This window comes from Hoplias malabaricus, chromosome 1 (assembly GCF_029633855.1).
Source record: "Hoplias malabaricus isolate fHopMal1 chromosome 1, fHopMal1.hap1, whole genome shotgun sequence".
NCBI classification, from domain to species: Eukaryota; Metazoa; Chordata; class Actinopteri; order Characiformes; family Erythrinidae; genus Hoplias; species Hoplias malabaricus.
This window is the reverse complement of record NC_089800.1, coordinates 4,247,794-4,261,923: the sequence shown is the minus strand read 5'-3', so window position 1 is coordinate 4,261,923 and position 14,130 is coordinate 4,247,794. Positions and strand designations below refer to the sequence as shown.

At 43.6% G+C, this 14,130-nt stretch overlaps 1 protein-coding gene across 3 annotated transcripts in view; it reads right to left on the bottom strand.

Annotated features, from left to right (window-relative positions):
- Nucleotides 1-9,783: 9,783 nt before the first annotated feature.
- Nucleotides 9,784-14,130, bottom strand: part of znf385d (zinc finger protein 385D) — a 57,834-nt gene continuing 53,487 nt past the window's right edge. The window contains exons 6-9 of one of the 3 annotated variants that reach the window (XR_010804104.1): nucleotides 12,595-12,776; nucleotides 11,775-11,879; nucleotides 10,891-11,287; nucleotides 9,784-10,114 (exon numbers count right to left, since the gene is read on the bottom strand). Coding sequence is in view for 2 of the 3 variants with exons in the window: in XM_066679918.1 (XP_066536015.1) it covers nucleotides 11,060-11,287; nucleotides 11,775-11,879; nucleotides 12,595-12,776 (515 nt within the window). In the remaining variant the exon portion in view is untranslated. Of the gene's footprint in view, nucleotides 11,288-11,774; nucleotides 11,880-12,594; nucleotides 12,777-14,130 lie in introns of all 3 variants that reach the window. The other 2 variants (XM_066679918.1, XM_066679930.1) reach the window with 2 other exon arrangements.

The following is a 14,130-nucleotide window of genomic DNA, read 5'->3' as shown; positions in this document are numbered from 1 at the left end:
AAGAGTTCAGTAACTTCTTCAGCATGTCGTTATCTGAAACAACACTGGGTTTATCAGCATATTTACTGGTGAATCAGAATGTGACTGGGTGAATGAACCTTTTTAATGTGTTGGTTTTAATGAGGCAGACCATCTTTTGGTTTAAAAAATAAATAAATAAAAAAGGGATCACCAGGGATTAATGCGTACATCCATTGTGGTGATGATGTTGTGGCTGTAAGTAGCCCCATGGAAGTGTGTGTGTGTGAGAGAGAGAGAGAGAGAGAGAGAGAGAGAGAGAGAGAGCGACAGGAGGGAGGATAGGAAGAAGTTAAATATCTCTAAATTCATGCAGCTATAATAATAATAATAATAATAATAATAATAATACATGTTGTGGGTTCAAGTCCCACTCCGGTTAACTGTCTGTGAGGAGTGTGGTGTGTTCTCCCTGTGTCTGCGTGGGTTTCCTCCGGGTGACTGTCTGTGAGGAGTGTGATGTGTTCTCCCTGTGTCTGCGTGGGTTTCCTCCGAGTGACTGTCTGTGAGGAGTGTGATGTGTTCTCCCTGTGTCTGCGTGGGTTTCCTCCGAGTGACTGTCTGTGAGGAGTGTGGTGTGTTCTCCCTGTGTCTGCGTGGGTTTCCTCCGAGTGACTGTCTGTGAGGAGTGTGGTGTGTTCTCCCTGTGTCTCCGTGGGTTTCCTCGGGGTAATTATCCGTGAGGAGTGTGGTGTGTTCTCCCTGTGTGCGCTCTGGTTTCTTCCCAAAAACACCCGTTGGTAGGTGAATGTGTGAGTGTGAGTGTGTGTGTTGCCCTGTGAAGGACTGGCGCCCCCTCCAGGATGTATTCCTGCCTTGCGCCCAATGATTCCAGGTAGGCTCTGGACCCACCGCAACTCTGAACTGGATAAGGTTTACAGATAATGAATGAGTGAATACATTACACAAACACTTTAAAACATTACACCCAATACATTGTGCATTGATCTCTGTTCTGATTGGCCTCATTGTGCCTCCTCCTTTTTGTATAGTGCTACCCAGAATGAAACACTGTATTTGTCTTAACATGTGCCCTTATGTGCTCCTATGTTCTTGCCTTGTGTGTTCCACTACTCAGGGAATAGTTGAAATGCTTGGAAGTCATTCTTACTCCACCCCAAATAACAAGGACACATCACTGTGTGACTCCCAGACGAAAACAACCAGAAAATCCCATCGTTCGCTTCTGCATCGTGTTCCTACCAGGCAACTCTTCAAGAGCCTCCCTCTGTAGAACAACAAACACAGTCCTTGTGTTCTTGCTACTTCAGTGTGAACAAGTGGGATCAAACCACTAGAAATTAACTACTGGAAATATGAAAATGCTTTGGCTTTATGGCAACACAAAAACAATTAATTCAATCCCTCACAGCTATATGTGATAAGCACAGACTGAGGGGTAAACAGCAAAACCAACTCGTATTTAAAACAATCTGAGGAACATTTGGCTTTCCGTGATATGAACTCTTTTATAGACAAGTTCAAAAACTGGCCCAAAACAAAGCACCAAAGCTTAACAAGAACTGTGGCGGACAACACATGGCTCTAATGAAGGGCTTTCTAATAGTTTCTTGCTGAGAAAACAGCAGAAAACAGGTTTAGCGCAGGGTTATGAAGGTACTCCATTGTATTTGTGTTTTATGGAAAATTCTGTATGCCATTAAATCTGCATTACTCACATAACTACGTTAGAAATCTGACCATGATGAACTGGCACGCCACTGGACTGCTGTCTTTACATCAGCTAGCACTGTAGATAATCTCCTTATTAATGGTGAATCTAATTCACTATCGTTCAAGGTCTCGCCTCTCAGTGTTTCTTCCTCAAGCTGTTTTTCTGAGCGCCTCTGTCGCATCCACTCACTCGTGAAGTTGTGTGGGTCTGTAAAGCTGGTTTGAGGGGATTCCGGTTGTGAAAAGGGCTCCGCAGTTAAGATTGAGCTGGATTTAATTAACGTGGATTTAATAGGCTTATTATATCCGGTAGAGCCCACTCAACATCCATCATTTAATATTCCTTGACCTTGAATTTGAAGGAATTAAATGTAATGCTGACTAGAACCTTTATAGCCGGAAGTCACATGAGCAGTCACATGACTCTAATGAATACAACTGTGTACACACATATTCACATAATTATATATAAACACCTGCACCTGTTTTTATGTGCGTCATTGGAAGAGAAGAAACTGGCATGCGACCACAGCTTCGTTGCTGAAGGGTTTACTGAAGGATTTACAGTAAAACTGTGGCATAAATATGAAGAAGGAGAGAATTAAAGCTTCAGATTTCCACATTAAACAACAGTGAGTACAACTACACCATTCCAGTAGGTGTTGGTTTCAACGAGGTGTGTACTTTATAATTATTTACAGCAGTAGTTCTCAAAGGTTTTAGACCAAGTACCAACCGTTATAAAACCAGAACCTCCAAGTAGTAAATCATACCACAGAGGCAAAGCTAACACACCCACACATGGAATATATGCACATTTACGGCTAACAATTTTAGTGAAAGGGCTGAGGGTAGCCATGCAGGGGAAAGGACTGGATCAGTGAGCTTTAAACACAGATCCGACTCAGCGCTTGGTTACGGTACTTGGTCTTGGTCTTGTCATCTCTTTGGCAAGTGGTAAACAAAGATCTTCACCCGTTTTATATGGCTTCCTTGCTTTAGCAATCCACAGTCCATGTTTTTTAACGTAAAACCCAAATTCATTTTATTTAAACAGAATTATGAAAACTCAGACACATGGTGTAATTTACACATTAACACTTCATTTTGAAAAATTGAAAATCAAATTACGTTTGTCAGTGAATGTAGTACATTTTCAGATGTTATCTGCCCTACCAGATTTTGAGCCATATTTCTGCCACAGTTTTACTGCGTATCCTTCAGTAAACCCTTCAGCAACGCAAGTGTCGTTACACGCCAGTTTCTTCTCTTTCAATGATGCACTCAAAAACAACTAGTGTGCTGGTGGCTCCTTCTTGCTTGCTTTACAGAATCCATAACTCATTTTGCATGCACAGACCACACATAAAACTGCACTTGAGAAGGGAGCAGAACTCGGAGATGGCTGGGGAGGAGTTTCGGATTGACTTTGCTGTGCATCGGCTCAGAAACCGGACACTCCGTGTCACCCTGGGATGGTGGTGATGAGGTGGTGGAGGGATGTGGAATTTCTCATCACCTGTAACTGCAGGGGTGTATTTTTAGGGCGTGGAATGTGTAGCAGAAGGAGTTTTGGGTGTGGTTCCTCACCCAAATGTAAGTTATTTCATAATACCATTAATAGAATTGGAAAAAGAGCTTGGAGGATGGGTCGGGCCTGAGGAAAACTGATATGGTTTGAGCTGATCTGGACAGCTGTGTACTATTTGTCAATCCTAAGGCGAGAGAATGGCTACAGTAAGTGACTCTAAGTGTACAGCAGCAAGGAAGGGTTTTCTAATGAAGTGGACAGTGAGTGTAGCCAGGAAAGTAGCAAATAGGTATTTTTCAGTGTTTTTATATGTAATGGTCCAGTCATAGAATATAGGAACACTTCATATATTTCCATATAAACTTATTAACGATTGGCTTAAGGGTGAGAAGGAGCTTGTTAAAGTGAAGTCTCCTCAGAGTCCAGTAAGAGTTTCGGTTTCCACGAAAGATAATATTTTGTATTTTATACTGAGATGATGTCAGTCATTAACAGTTTCACAGCCTGGGAGTCATTTTCACGCTGAGTACAGTCTACAACAACATCATTACTAGGCTAAATACTAGGTTACACACTGGATAAAATGTGTTATAGCATTGTGCACCTTGAAATGTACAAAGTATTCTGTCCTCAGGAACGATCCCCTACTGGGTTTGACTGTCCTGATCAGATCAGAATCAGATTTTGTTTCTCAATCAAGTTACGTCTCCCATTGTTAAGGCCTTCAGGAGCCAAACCGAAGGCCTTGTGTGTTTTAATTTACCATACAGACTCCGAAAACCTGTCACTGTAGTGGAACAAATTCAATACGTTTACTTAGGAAACTAGTTCAAATAATTGTACCAACTTCTATAATAACAGTGGACCTTTAAATTGTGTTGATTACATTCGCCCAGGACGTATTGTACACATTTAATAGAAGATTAACAACATTCACCTCTCCTGGAGAAGAGAGTGTAATGAACCTTTGGGGAACACTGCTGTACCTTTTAAAGATACATTTACACAGTTTATATCTTTAGTGAACAATAATTCATTGTCCCTTTTTTTCTGAGAGTGTAGGGTGACCACACGTTCATAGTCATGACCTTGTTGTTTTCATTCATTATCTGTAACCCTTATCCAGTTCAGGGTCGCGGTGGGTCCAGAGCCTACCTGGAATCACTGGGTGCATGGCGGGAATACACCCTGGAGGGGGCACCAGTCCTTTGCAGGGCAACACACACACACACATTCACTCACACACTCACACCTACGGACACTTCTGAGTCGCCAATCCACCTACCAACGTGTGTTTTTGGAGCGTGGGAGGAAACTGGAGCACCGGGAGGAAACCCACACAGACACAGAGAGAACACACCACACTCCTCACAGACAGTCACTCGGAGGAAACCCACGCAGACACAGAGAGAACACACCACACTCCTCACAGACAGTCACGCGGAGGAAACCCACGCAGACACAGAGAGAACACACCACACTCCTCACAGACAGTCACTCGGAGGAAACCCACGCAGACACAGAGAGAACACACCACACTCCTCACAGACAGTCACGCAGAGGAAACCCACGCAGACACAGGGAGAACACACCACACTCCTCACAGACAGTCACGCGGAGGAAACCCACGCAGACACAGGGAGAACACACCACACTCCTCACAGACAGTCACCCGGAGGAAACCCACGCAGACACAGGGAGAACACACCACACTCCTCACAGACAGTCACGCGGAGGAAACCCACGCAGACACAGGGAGAACACACCACACTCCTCACAGACAGTCACCCGGAGGAAACCCACACAGACACAGGGAGAACACACCACACTCCTCACAGACAGTCACCCGGAGGAAACCCACGCAGACACAGGGAGAACACACCACACTCCTCACAGACAGTCACCCGGAGGAAACCCACGCAGACACAGAGAGAACACACCACACTCCTCACAGACAGTCACCCGGAACAGGACTCGAACCCACAACCTCCAGGTGCCTGTTGTATTTATTACAATGTACCCATTGTTGTATTTAAAAATACAAACCTTCTCCTACTCTTCTCAAACATTCTACTTTTCTCATTCTATGGTAAAATTGCATAGTATTAAAAAGCACCTAAAGATGTAGTAGGTTGGAAATGCCGAGTGAGAAGAATTCCTTTTGAGCTCCATCAGGAAAAAGAGCTACAAAAGCATGTGATGGATTTGTTGTTTGAGGGGGATAATATTGTATCCAAAAGTATGTGAATGGTCTGTGTTAGACGATTTAAAGGTGATGTGTTTTATGTTAGAGATTGTGTTAAAGTTTGTAAATGTAGTGTATTAATACCTGTTTATTATTTTATATAATTATTAAAAAACAAAATAACATTTTATTTTTAATACTATACTACTACACACCATTAATATTTAAATGTAGATTTACAATTATACCTTACACCAAAACACCTATTATATATACAACATTTTTTTCTGAAGTGAAGACTATCGGCGGCACGATGGCGCAGCAGGTAGGTGTCGCAGTCACACAGCTCCAGGGACCTGGAGGTTGTGGGTTTGATTCCTGCTCCGGGTGACTGTCTGTGAGGAGTGTGGTGTGTTCTCCCTGTGTCCGCGTGGGTTTCCTCCGGGTGACTGTCTGTGAGGTGTGTGGTGTGTTCTCCCTGTGTCTGCGTGGGTTTCCTCCGGGTGACTGTCTGTGAGGAGTGTGGTGTGTTCTCCCTGTGTCCGCGTAGGTTTCCTCTGGATGGCTGTCTGTGAGGAGTGTGGTGTGTTCTCCCTGTGTCTGCGTGGGTTTCCTCCAGGTGCTCCGGTTTCCTCCCACAGTCCAAAAACACACGTTGGTAGGTGGATTGGCGACTCAAAAAGAGTAGGTGTGAGTGTGTGAGTGTGTTGCCCTGTGAAGGACTGACGCCCCCTCCAGGGTGTATTCCCGCCTTGCGCCCAATGATTCCAGGTTGGCTCTGGACCCACTGTGACCCTGAATTGTATAAGGGTTACAGATAATGAATGAATGAAAAAAAATGAAGACTATCAATGTGGATAACAAAAGTCCCAAAAGTACTGGCTGGAGGGTCATCACCACATAGAACACAGTTCCACTGCTGCAAACCCCTTGGCTGGGGAGCTGTATAAATCTGGCTTAGACACCTCTTCATGCTTTTCTGTGAAGTTTATACAAGCCATGTGTACACAACTGAGTGCCTATGTGTGCTTTAACATATAGCCATATATCTCATTATAAGGGGTGTCTACAAATATTTGGACACACTGTGCAGATGACCACTTGCAAGCTTTGTATGGGTCACTAAGGTCAAACTTCAACAGGCGTAAATATAAGTGTTGAGTGTCTTGCACTAATCCCCAAGCTGCTTTAAATAATTCTCTTCTCCAAGGCTCATTTTTTTATGGGTAATTGATATTGGTCTTGATTTAAACCACGCTCAGCGCTGCAGTTTGGAGAAGGCATGCTACATTAGCTTCAATTCGACCTGAAATTAAATCTTTTTCACGCTGATATTTAATTACCTTCCAGCGAGCGAGCAGTCAGTTCCTGTCAGGGTTTAAACAGCTCCCGCATCAGCTCTGGTTCCCTCGCTTAAATCAGCAATATTCTTCTTCTACTTCACTTTGAAACAGCCTTTATACTGACACCCAGTGGCCTGGATGTGTTCCGAAATTCTGTACTAAATTGTTAACCATGTCCTCCCACGTCTGGGTGGCCCGATCTATGGAGCATTAACTGGTTTGTCTTGGGATTATGAAGCAGTACGAGCAGATGAAACTGTTAAAATAAAAATACCATAGCTCTTTATCCTCCTAGGAGCTAGGACTGGACGTGACGTTGCCTCTGGTCTGTGCGGATCCCAATGCCTGGGTGCAGTGACAGGGACACTGCAGGATGAGGTAAAACCAAGGTTCTGATACTCCGAGGTCATTAAACACCCCAGGGCGTGTTGGGGCATGACCCCGATGTCCAGATAAATCTACAACTGTGGTCACTTCTGGCCTCTGTCCCTCTCTACCTCGTAGCTGGTGTGTGGTGAGGGGACTGGGGCAGACCAGCTGACGTCATGTTGTCCAAGGGGACGCTGCACGTTGGAGTTGGTGGAGGTGACTCCTCAACGTCCCAAAGAACATAAAGCATAGTGTCTAGAAAAGCGCAGTGTGAGTGTAATAAAGTGTATCAAAATATTCCCCTTCATGAACTGATGGTGACTATGACTGATTGCTCCTTTAAAAGTAAACTGGGGCGAGTGGATTAGGCCTGATAATTATCCCGGGGCTTGTCAGGTACGGTGGTTTTAATGGCTAACGACAGTCATTAGGAGCCTGTATTCAGGTCCTGATTAAAATCCGAGGCGGCTGATGAAAACTCCGTCAACATGATCCATGGGATTCCTCTGTGGTGCTTTGGGGGGATTAGAGTGATGCATGGAGAGGCTACACGCTGCCGTACAGTATAGAAACCTGCCGGAATAAAGAGATCTATCTCCTCCTGGACCGGAATGCTAATTGCTACATTTGTCTTGATCGGGAATCAAAGCGGCACTCTGGAGGCTGAAGCGTTTGAATTCGCCTGTCCGTCTCTGAGGGATTCGGGCGGCCCTCTACATCCATTAGTTTTCCTCACATCCTCCCTCAGGCACACGAGGAGAAGGGCAGAGTCTCAAGTGATGCGAACGTGCTCCTGCAAAATGCACAGATGTGGCCTAAAGTTTGTGGACACCTGATTGTCTCACGTTTCTTCTGAAGATGTTCCCTCCTCTTCTTGAAAGTCTCTACACCAGACATTGCACTATGGAGATTTGATGGCATCAGCCACGTAAACTTTATTATGGTTAGATACTGATATTGGAAGATCAGAACTTGGTCATCTGCAGAAACGGAGCTCTGTTTAATAGCTTTTGTGATGAGTTGGAGGGATGTTTGTGCTCCAGAATTTATATAATCACGCTGAGGGATATTTTATTGCACATAGATTACTCTGTAACGTCTCAGGAGAAACTCTTTAAGAGAAACACAGTGAGGCAACAAGGAGTTGGCACTGGCAGTTTACTCGTTTACTGACACCGGGGCTTCCTAAACACATTAGACCGCTTTTCAAAGTGTAAACAGTCTGGAGAGCAACTAATGGTGAATTTTATAAAATATCTTTATGATTAAAATCAGTTAAACTTTGTGCTAAATGCAATTTTACTCTTAATATCCTTAGTTCAATAACACATGCTAGTGTTGCTAAGAGTGGAAGGAAGCTAGCATAAACAGACATAACAAAAGGGCTGAGTAATGCTAACAAGCAGCTATTAATTCTCTTTCAGTGTTAGCCACATTAGCATTACTGACTGAGGTGATACGTAGGAAATATTTGAGTTCCCCATTTGTATTTGCTTGCTGGCTTTCCTGGCTGCAGCCAATTGTGTGTGTGTGTATGTATGTGTCTGTGTGTGTGTGTGTGTGAGCGAGAGAGAGCACTCATGACAGCTCTTTGGAACAGCAGTTTGAGACGAGTGCATCCCACATACAGATGCTGGACGCTAACAGACATAAAGGGCTGGAAGCAGTACAACGCTAGTGCTAGCTCCTGATCTCTGCTAGCCAGACTAGCGGCTTTGTTGGGCTTGGCTAGCACAGAGCTGGGAGTTTAATACCGGGATCGCTTTCAGGCAAAGATAAGTCATAGCGAGCTTTTACGCAACACAGAAACCGAGGTCAAGTGTAGGTCCACTGAGGGAACAGCTGGGTTCATCCAGCACCTGGAGAATTACAGCTTTTTTTATGGTCCAATATGACTCATTCCTTGCTAGGAAAAAAATGTCTGTTTTTTTTTTCTTTTTGTTTGTTTGTTTGTTTGGTTTTTACATATTTACCATGTTCACGTTTGTCAAGCTACCAGCAAAATCAGGATATTGCTGTTGACAGGATAAAGCCCTGTATCCCTTTGTCTTGTTTTGTAAGCGGTTGCTATTTACATCATGGGCAGATTTCATAATAAATGGACCACTATAAAGGGAAAAAGAGAAAGCTTAAAAGAAAAAAGAGAAGCGTCTTTAAAAGTTACCATTTTGGAATTACAAGGTCTTTGTTCCTCTGGGGATGATGAGCTGTTTATGCTGTGGTCGGCAGCAAGGGAAGCTTATATGGTGTTATTTTATCAGGGTTTAATAAGAAAATGGACAGAGCATGTCCTCGAAGCCATAGGGAAAACTGGGCGTTGTTTTGGACCGAAGTGTCCGTGTGATGGAAGCTACATGACGTGATGTGAGCCCGTTTACCGCCCTCTGGGGACCCTTCAACGCAGGGTGAAGAGAGTTCGAATAGATTTATTAATTACTTGCGACTGATTTTTCACTAGCAACCACTCCAGCACCAGAGTAAATAGAAGTGCTTCCAACAAGGAAACAAGATGGATGGGGCTATTTTCTAGCAATCCATCACTAGTCATGGAAGCAATCAAAACAGCCATGTAGTGTGTGTGTGTGTGTGTATGAGTGTGTGTATTAATTTTGGCAGAAACAATTTAGCAAAGTAAGACTTTATTTTGAAATTGTTCATCCTGTTTTTATTCACATTGCTAAATGACAAGCTTCGTCATCCTGTGACCTGTGTTGATTTTTGCAGGGGGATAGATTCAGGGGAGAAAGGGTAACACACACACACACACACACACAGACCTGCACACACCCATACACACACTTTGAAAAAGTGATGTTTTGAAATCACTCAATTCAAATGCGTACATCAGTTGCACATGAATAAAATATATGACATCAGCACGGCTCTGTCTTTCGTTAAGCTTACATTTGGCAATATTTGTGCTGAAGGAGTATGTTTCTCTTCAGTGGGGAAACCTCAGGGCCGCCCAGACATTCAGAGAGTGCCTGATTGTTTCTGGTAAATGAAAAAATACACGTCTGTCAACTTGAATGTAACACAAACAGCTTAACATTTGAATAAAACCAAGAGAAAACGGTCAAATCTGGATTTAATTCTGAATATTATCTAGGTGTATACCGCCATGTGAGCGCTCCCATTTGGTGAGGGCTTCAGGAGCTGAGCTGAACATAAGGCCTAATTACCCACATAATTAGGAAGCGATCTCAGGCTCAACCCAGAAATAATTAGCGTGATCATAAACTGAACGCCTTGCTCTAAATGCCAGGGTCCACACAAAATGATGTAAACTATGTTTGAATCAAGTGTAACACATCACCTTTTCACATATACATATATTTATCTGGTAAACAGGTATCCATCTGCAATTGTGTACTTTGCTTTGAAATATATCAGCAGTATTTCACTTTGGAGAAGACCCACGTTGTTCATTTTCATTTTCATTCGTACTATATCAACACACACACACACACACATAAAAACGAAGACCATATACATGTAGGAAGGAATAAGACATGTCCTAGCCATCTAAATGCACTGAAGACATCCACAGAAGGAGAGGCTTAAAGTGCAACCAGCAGAGCAGTAGAACCTCTTTTTACCCCAGACTAGTTTTAGTCTCTTTCTTTTTTCACACACACAAAAAAAAACAATCCCTTTTTGCTCTGAAGCAACAAGACAATAAATCCAAAATTGAGCAGAAACAGAACAATATATCCCTAAATACATTTATAGAGTCAGTGTGTCACATGGTGATGACAATGCATAGTTACCTGGTTTTTCTTTATAATTATTGCGGCACTGCGTCACAGCATCCAGTCTTGCGTGACGCAGGGTGGGGGATGGACAAAAAAGGCAATGATCCACATTACAACTGGACCACGTTAACCGCAAAAGGCTGAGACGGTGCATCAGACTTCGTCCGAGGTCACAGATCAGAGGTCAGTAGGGGGCGAACAGTACCGGAGCGTGGGCGGTCCTAATTGGGCCAGGGGCGGGGCGAAGAAGGGGGAGGGACTGAGTCTGAAAGAGGGCAGAGTTATGGCTGGCACGCAGAGGGAAGGTGGAGCCTACGGCGGCGGTTGCTGCAGCGATAGCTGCTAGGTGGGATGGCACGATCGTAGCCGTTAGCGACTGGCGCAGGTCCTTACCCAGAGGGAGCGTCACCTGCTGTGGACAAGGAAGAGAGATGAGTCAAAGCATCATTTCTTATCTTGGTTTCAAAAGTAGGTAGAAGAAAAAGAAGACAAACTGTGTACATGAAAAGGCCCCAGGACTGAGCCTTGAGGTGCACCACCGGACATGTTGTTAATACATGGTCTTTCCTAAGGCTGGGTTTACATGATGAAACTGACATGCAACTTTAGCTGCGAGATACGTAGGTGAACGCAATTTCTCTTGTTTTTCTTGTGTTGCATAATGTAATGCATACTGCAATTCACTTGCAGCTTTGTTGAAATTCAACCGCAACAGCTACAAGCCTCTCAAATTTTTGAAAACCCTTTAAAGATATAATTATATTCAATTGCTCTCAATCAGCAAGGAGGAATTCCCAGATTCTTAGCAAACAGCATTTCGCACAATCCCTGGTCTACTCTACATAAGGTAATTTAATGCCAATGTTATCCACATTGCTGCTGCATTTCCAGGTACCCACCGGTTGTTGTTTGGTCTGTCCTCTTTGGGTCTTTGTGTAGGGGCTGTACTTGGGCTTGGCCGGTTTCCCTGCTGCTCGGTCTTTGTGGCGCCGGCTGCTGATATGCTGAAAGGGAGGAGGGATATTACACAGAGTTATTAGGCCATCTTCCATCTTGATAAAAATGTGGCCCTGTCTTTTGGCAATCTTAAATTTTTCATATATCCCTCAAGTGCTAAAAGCTCTTTCCAGCTTGTTTCCAGCATGTGTCTTTTTCCTGAATTTGCCCAATCGGGCGTTAATAATTCTGAAATGTAAGTGAATACACAAAAACACACTTCTTTAGGACACATGTCCTGAACTCCTGATTAGAAAGTATTCATGTTGTTCATGACAATGTAGAGGCAGTTTTCTCAATGCAACAGTAAGTAGTAAACAGGTAAGTCCAACAAATAAAAAAATCTCAAATTTGAAAGGGTGAACCTTTCTGCAAGAGACTAATGTTTCTCACTTGCTTTGTTGCATTCTCACATTTCAGGAGAACACCCTGCCCTATAAGCACTTAAGGTGGCAAACTCAGGTCCAGAATGTACAAATCCACCACATGATTTTGTTGGAAATGCCTGGCTTCAGTCCAGCCAGTAGGAAAGGTTTCCAAGGACTAGAAACAAAGTCCTGGGGTGGATTCTTTTTTTGTCCAGCACTAAAACACGATTGGCTAGATTTAGGCAGAGAGGGAGTGGATATGAAACAAAATTAAGGTTTGTCGTCTTTATTGGTCGTGCCTAAAAACGGCAAATTGACCTTTCAAATGCAACACTCCTGCCATTGAGGTTCTGACCTGTTTGAGCTGTGTCTCTGAATTCACGTGTACGTCACACGTCTCACAGTGGAACGTCTTGTTCTGGAGGCCAGTGGTGGAGCCGGTGGGGGTCGGTAGCTTGTTCTTAACTCCAGGCCTTGGGAAGGACTTGATGGAACCGTTTCCATTGCGCGCTTCCAGCATTGTCTTGTGCTTGGTGCCTGAGGAACACGACAAGACCCAATGGTAAAAGGCTAATTCTTCTGAAATGGAGCATAGTATTGGGTAGTTGTAGTAACAGCCTGTACTCTTCTGGGAAGGCTTTAAAAACGTTGTTGTTTGGCCTTGATGGCATTTATCCAAGACAACCAGCCATGAGTGAGGTTAGGTACTGACTTGTTTGGGATCCAAACATCAGCTTTAGATTTCACTAATTCTTGTTGATAAAGGCCAATAGATCTTCACAGCAATGTTCCAACATCTGATCGAAAGCCTTCCCAAAAGAGTAGAAGCTGTTTCTTGTACTAAAGGGGAAACAAGCTCCTTAGGAATGCCTTACATTGGTCCATTAACTTGATTGTACTTGAGTGTACTTGATTGTTTACAGTGAATAGTCATAAAAACCCTTCTTCTACTTTGGCTAAAACTCCCCATTCCTCGCTCAGATATGGGAGCAATAACTCTCGCTCATGAGAACAACAACCGTTTTGTTGTGTAAGGCCATGCAGTGGGATTGTTTTGCTCGGCTGTTTGGCAGAGATTTTCTCAAGTGATTTTTGAGCTGGTGAGTCAAAAAGGTAAAGATGTGCAAAGCTCTTGTTTGGTCAGATGTTTCTGCTGATGACTTTATTACAGCGCAAATGAGAGCTGTTTATCTTCACAGAGTCTCCAGCTTATCGCTTTAGCAGCTCTGTGCAAAGGGTTGGGCTGAAGAGGACAGAGGAATTCACAGAGGAAATGATAAGTAGCTGAATTGCTTTGCCCAGAGACCTAAAAATATAATTAATGAGAGCATTTCATGCCATCACAGGAAGCAAACACTTGATCAGAGGAAATAATGGTTTACTCCAAGAAAACCCACCCTGAAATACCTTTAAAATGTGGTGCTGTAACTTCTGCCTAATGTCCTTCACACATTTGTTAAACAAATAACTATTTCAGACATTTTATAGGGGACTTATTATTTTAAAAAAAATCCCCTGTTAAGTGCATGTGCACATGAGCGTGGGGATCTGGAGCCCACCAACTAACACACTGTGAAACAGGACAACCCAGTCTGTTTTATGTGGGCTGCCTAAATCAGAAAACATAGGATAAAACAAGCCCTTCTGATTCTGTTCCGCTTCTGACGTCAAGTTCAGAGACTTCAGTGTTGCCCCGCCCACTTTGCCTGCGTCTGTCCAATCACAGCGCTGCACCCATGTTTACACGAGGGCACAAAGACAAGGTTAAATGCAGCAAAACAGACACAACGAGCACTGTGTAAAAACCATAGAAAATGAAAACGGAAAAGAAAGAGAACTGAGTGAAAATGACTAAAAGCCAGTGCATCTGCTCCTCGCTTCTCACTGCTTA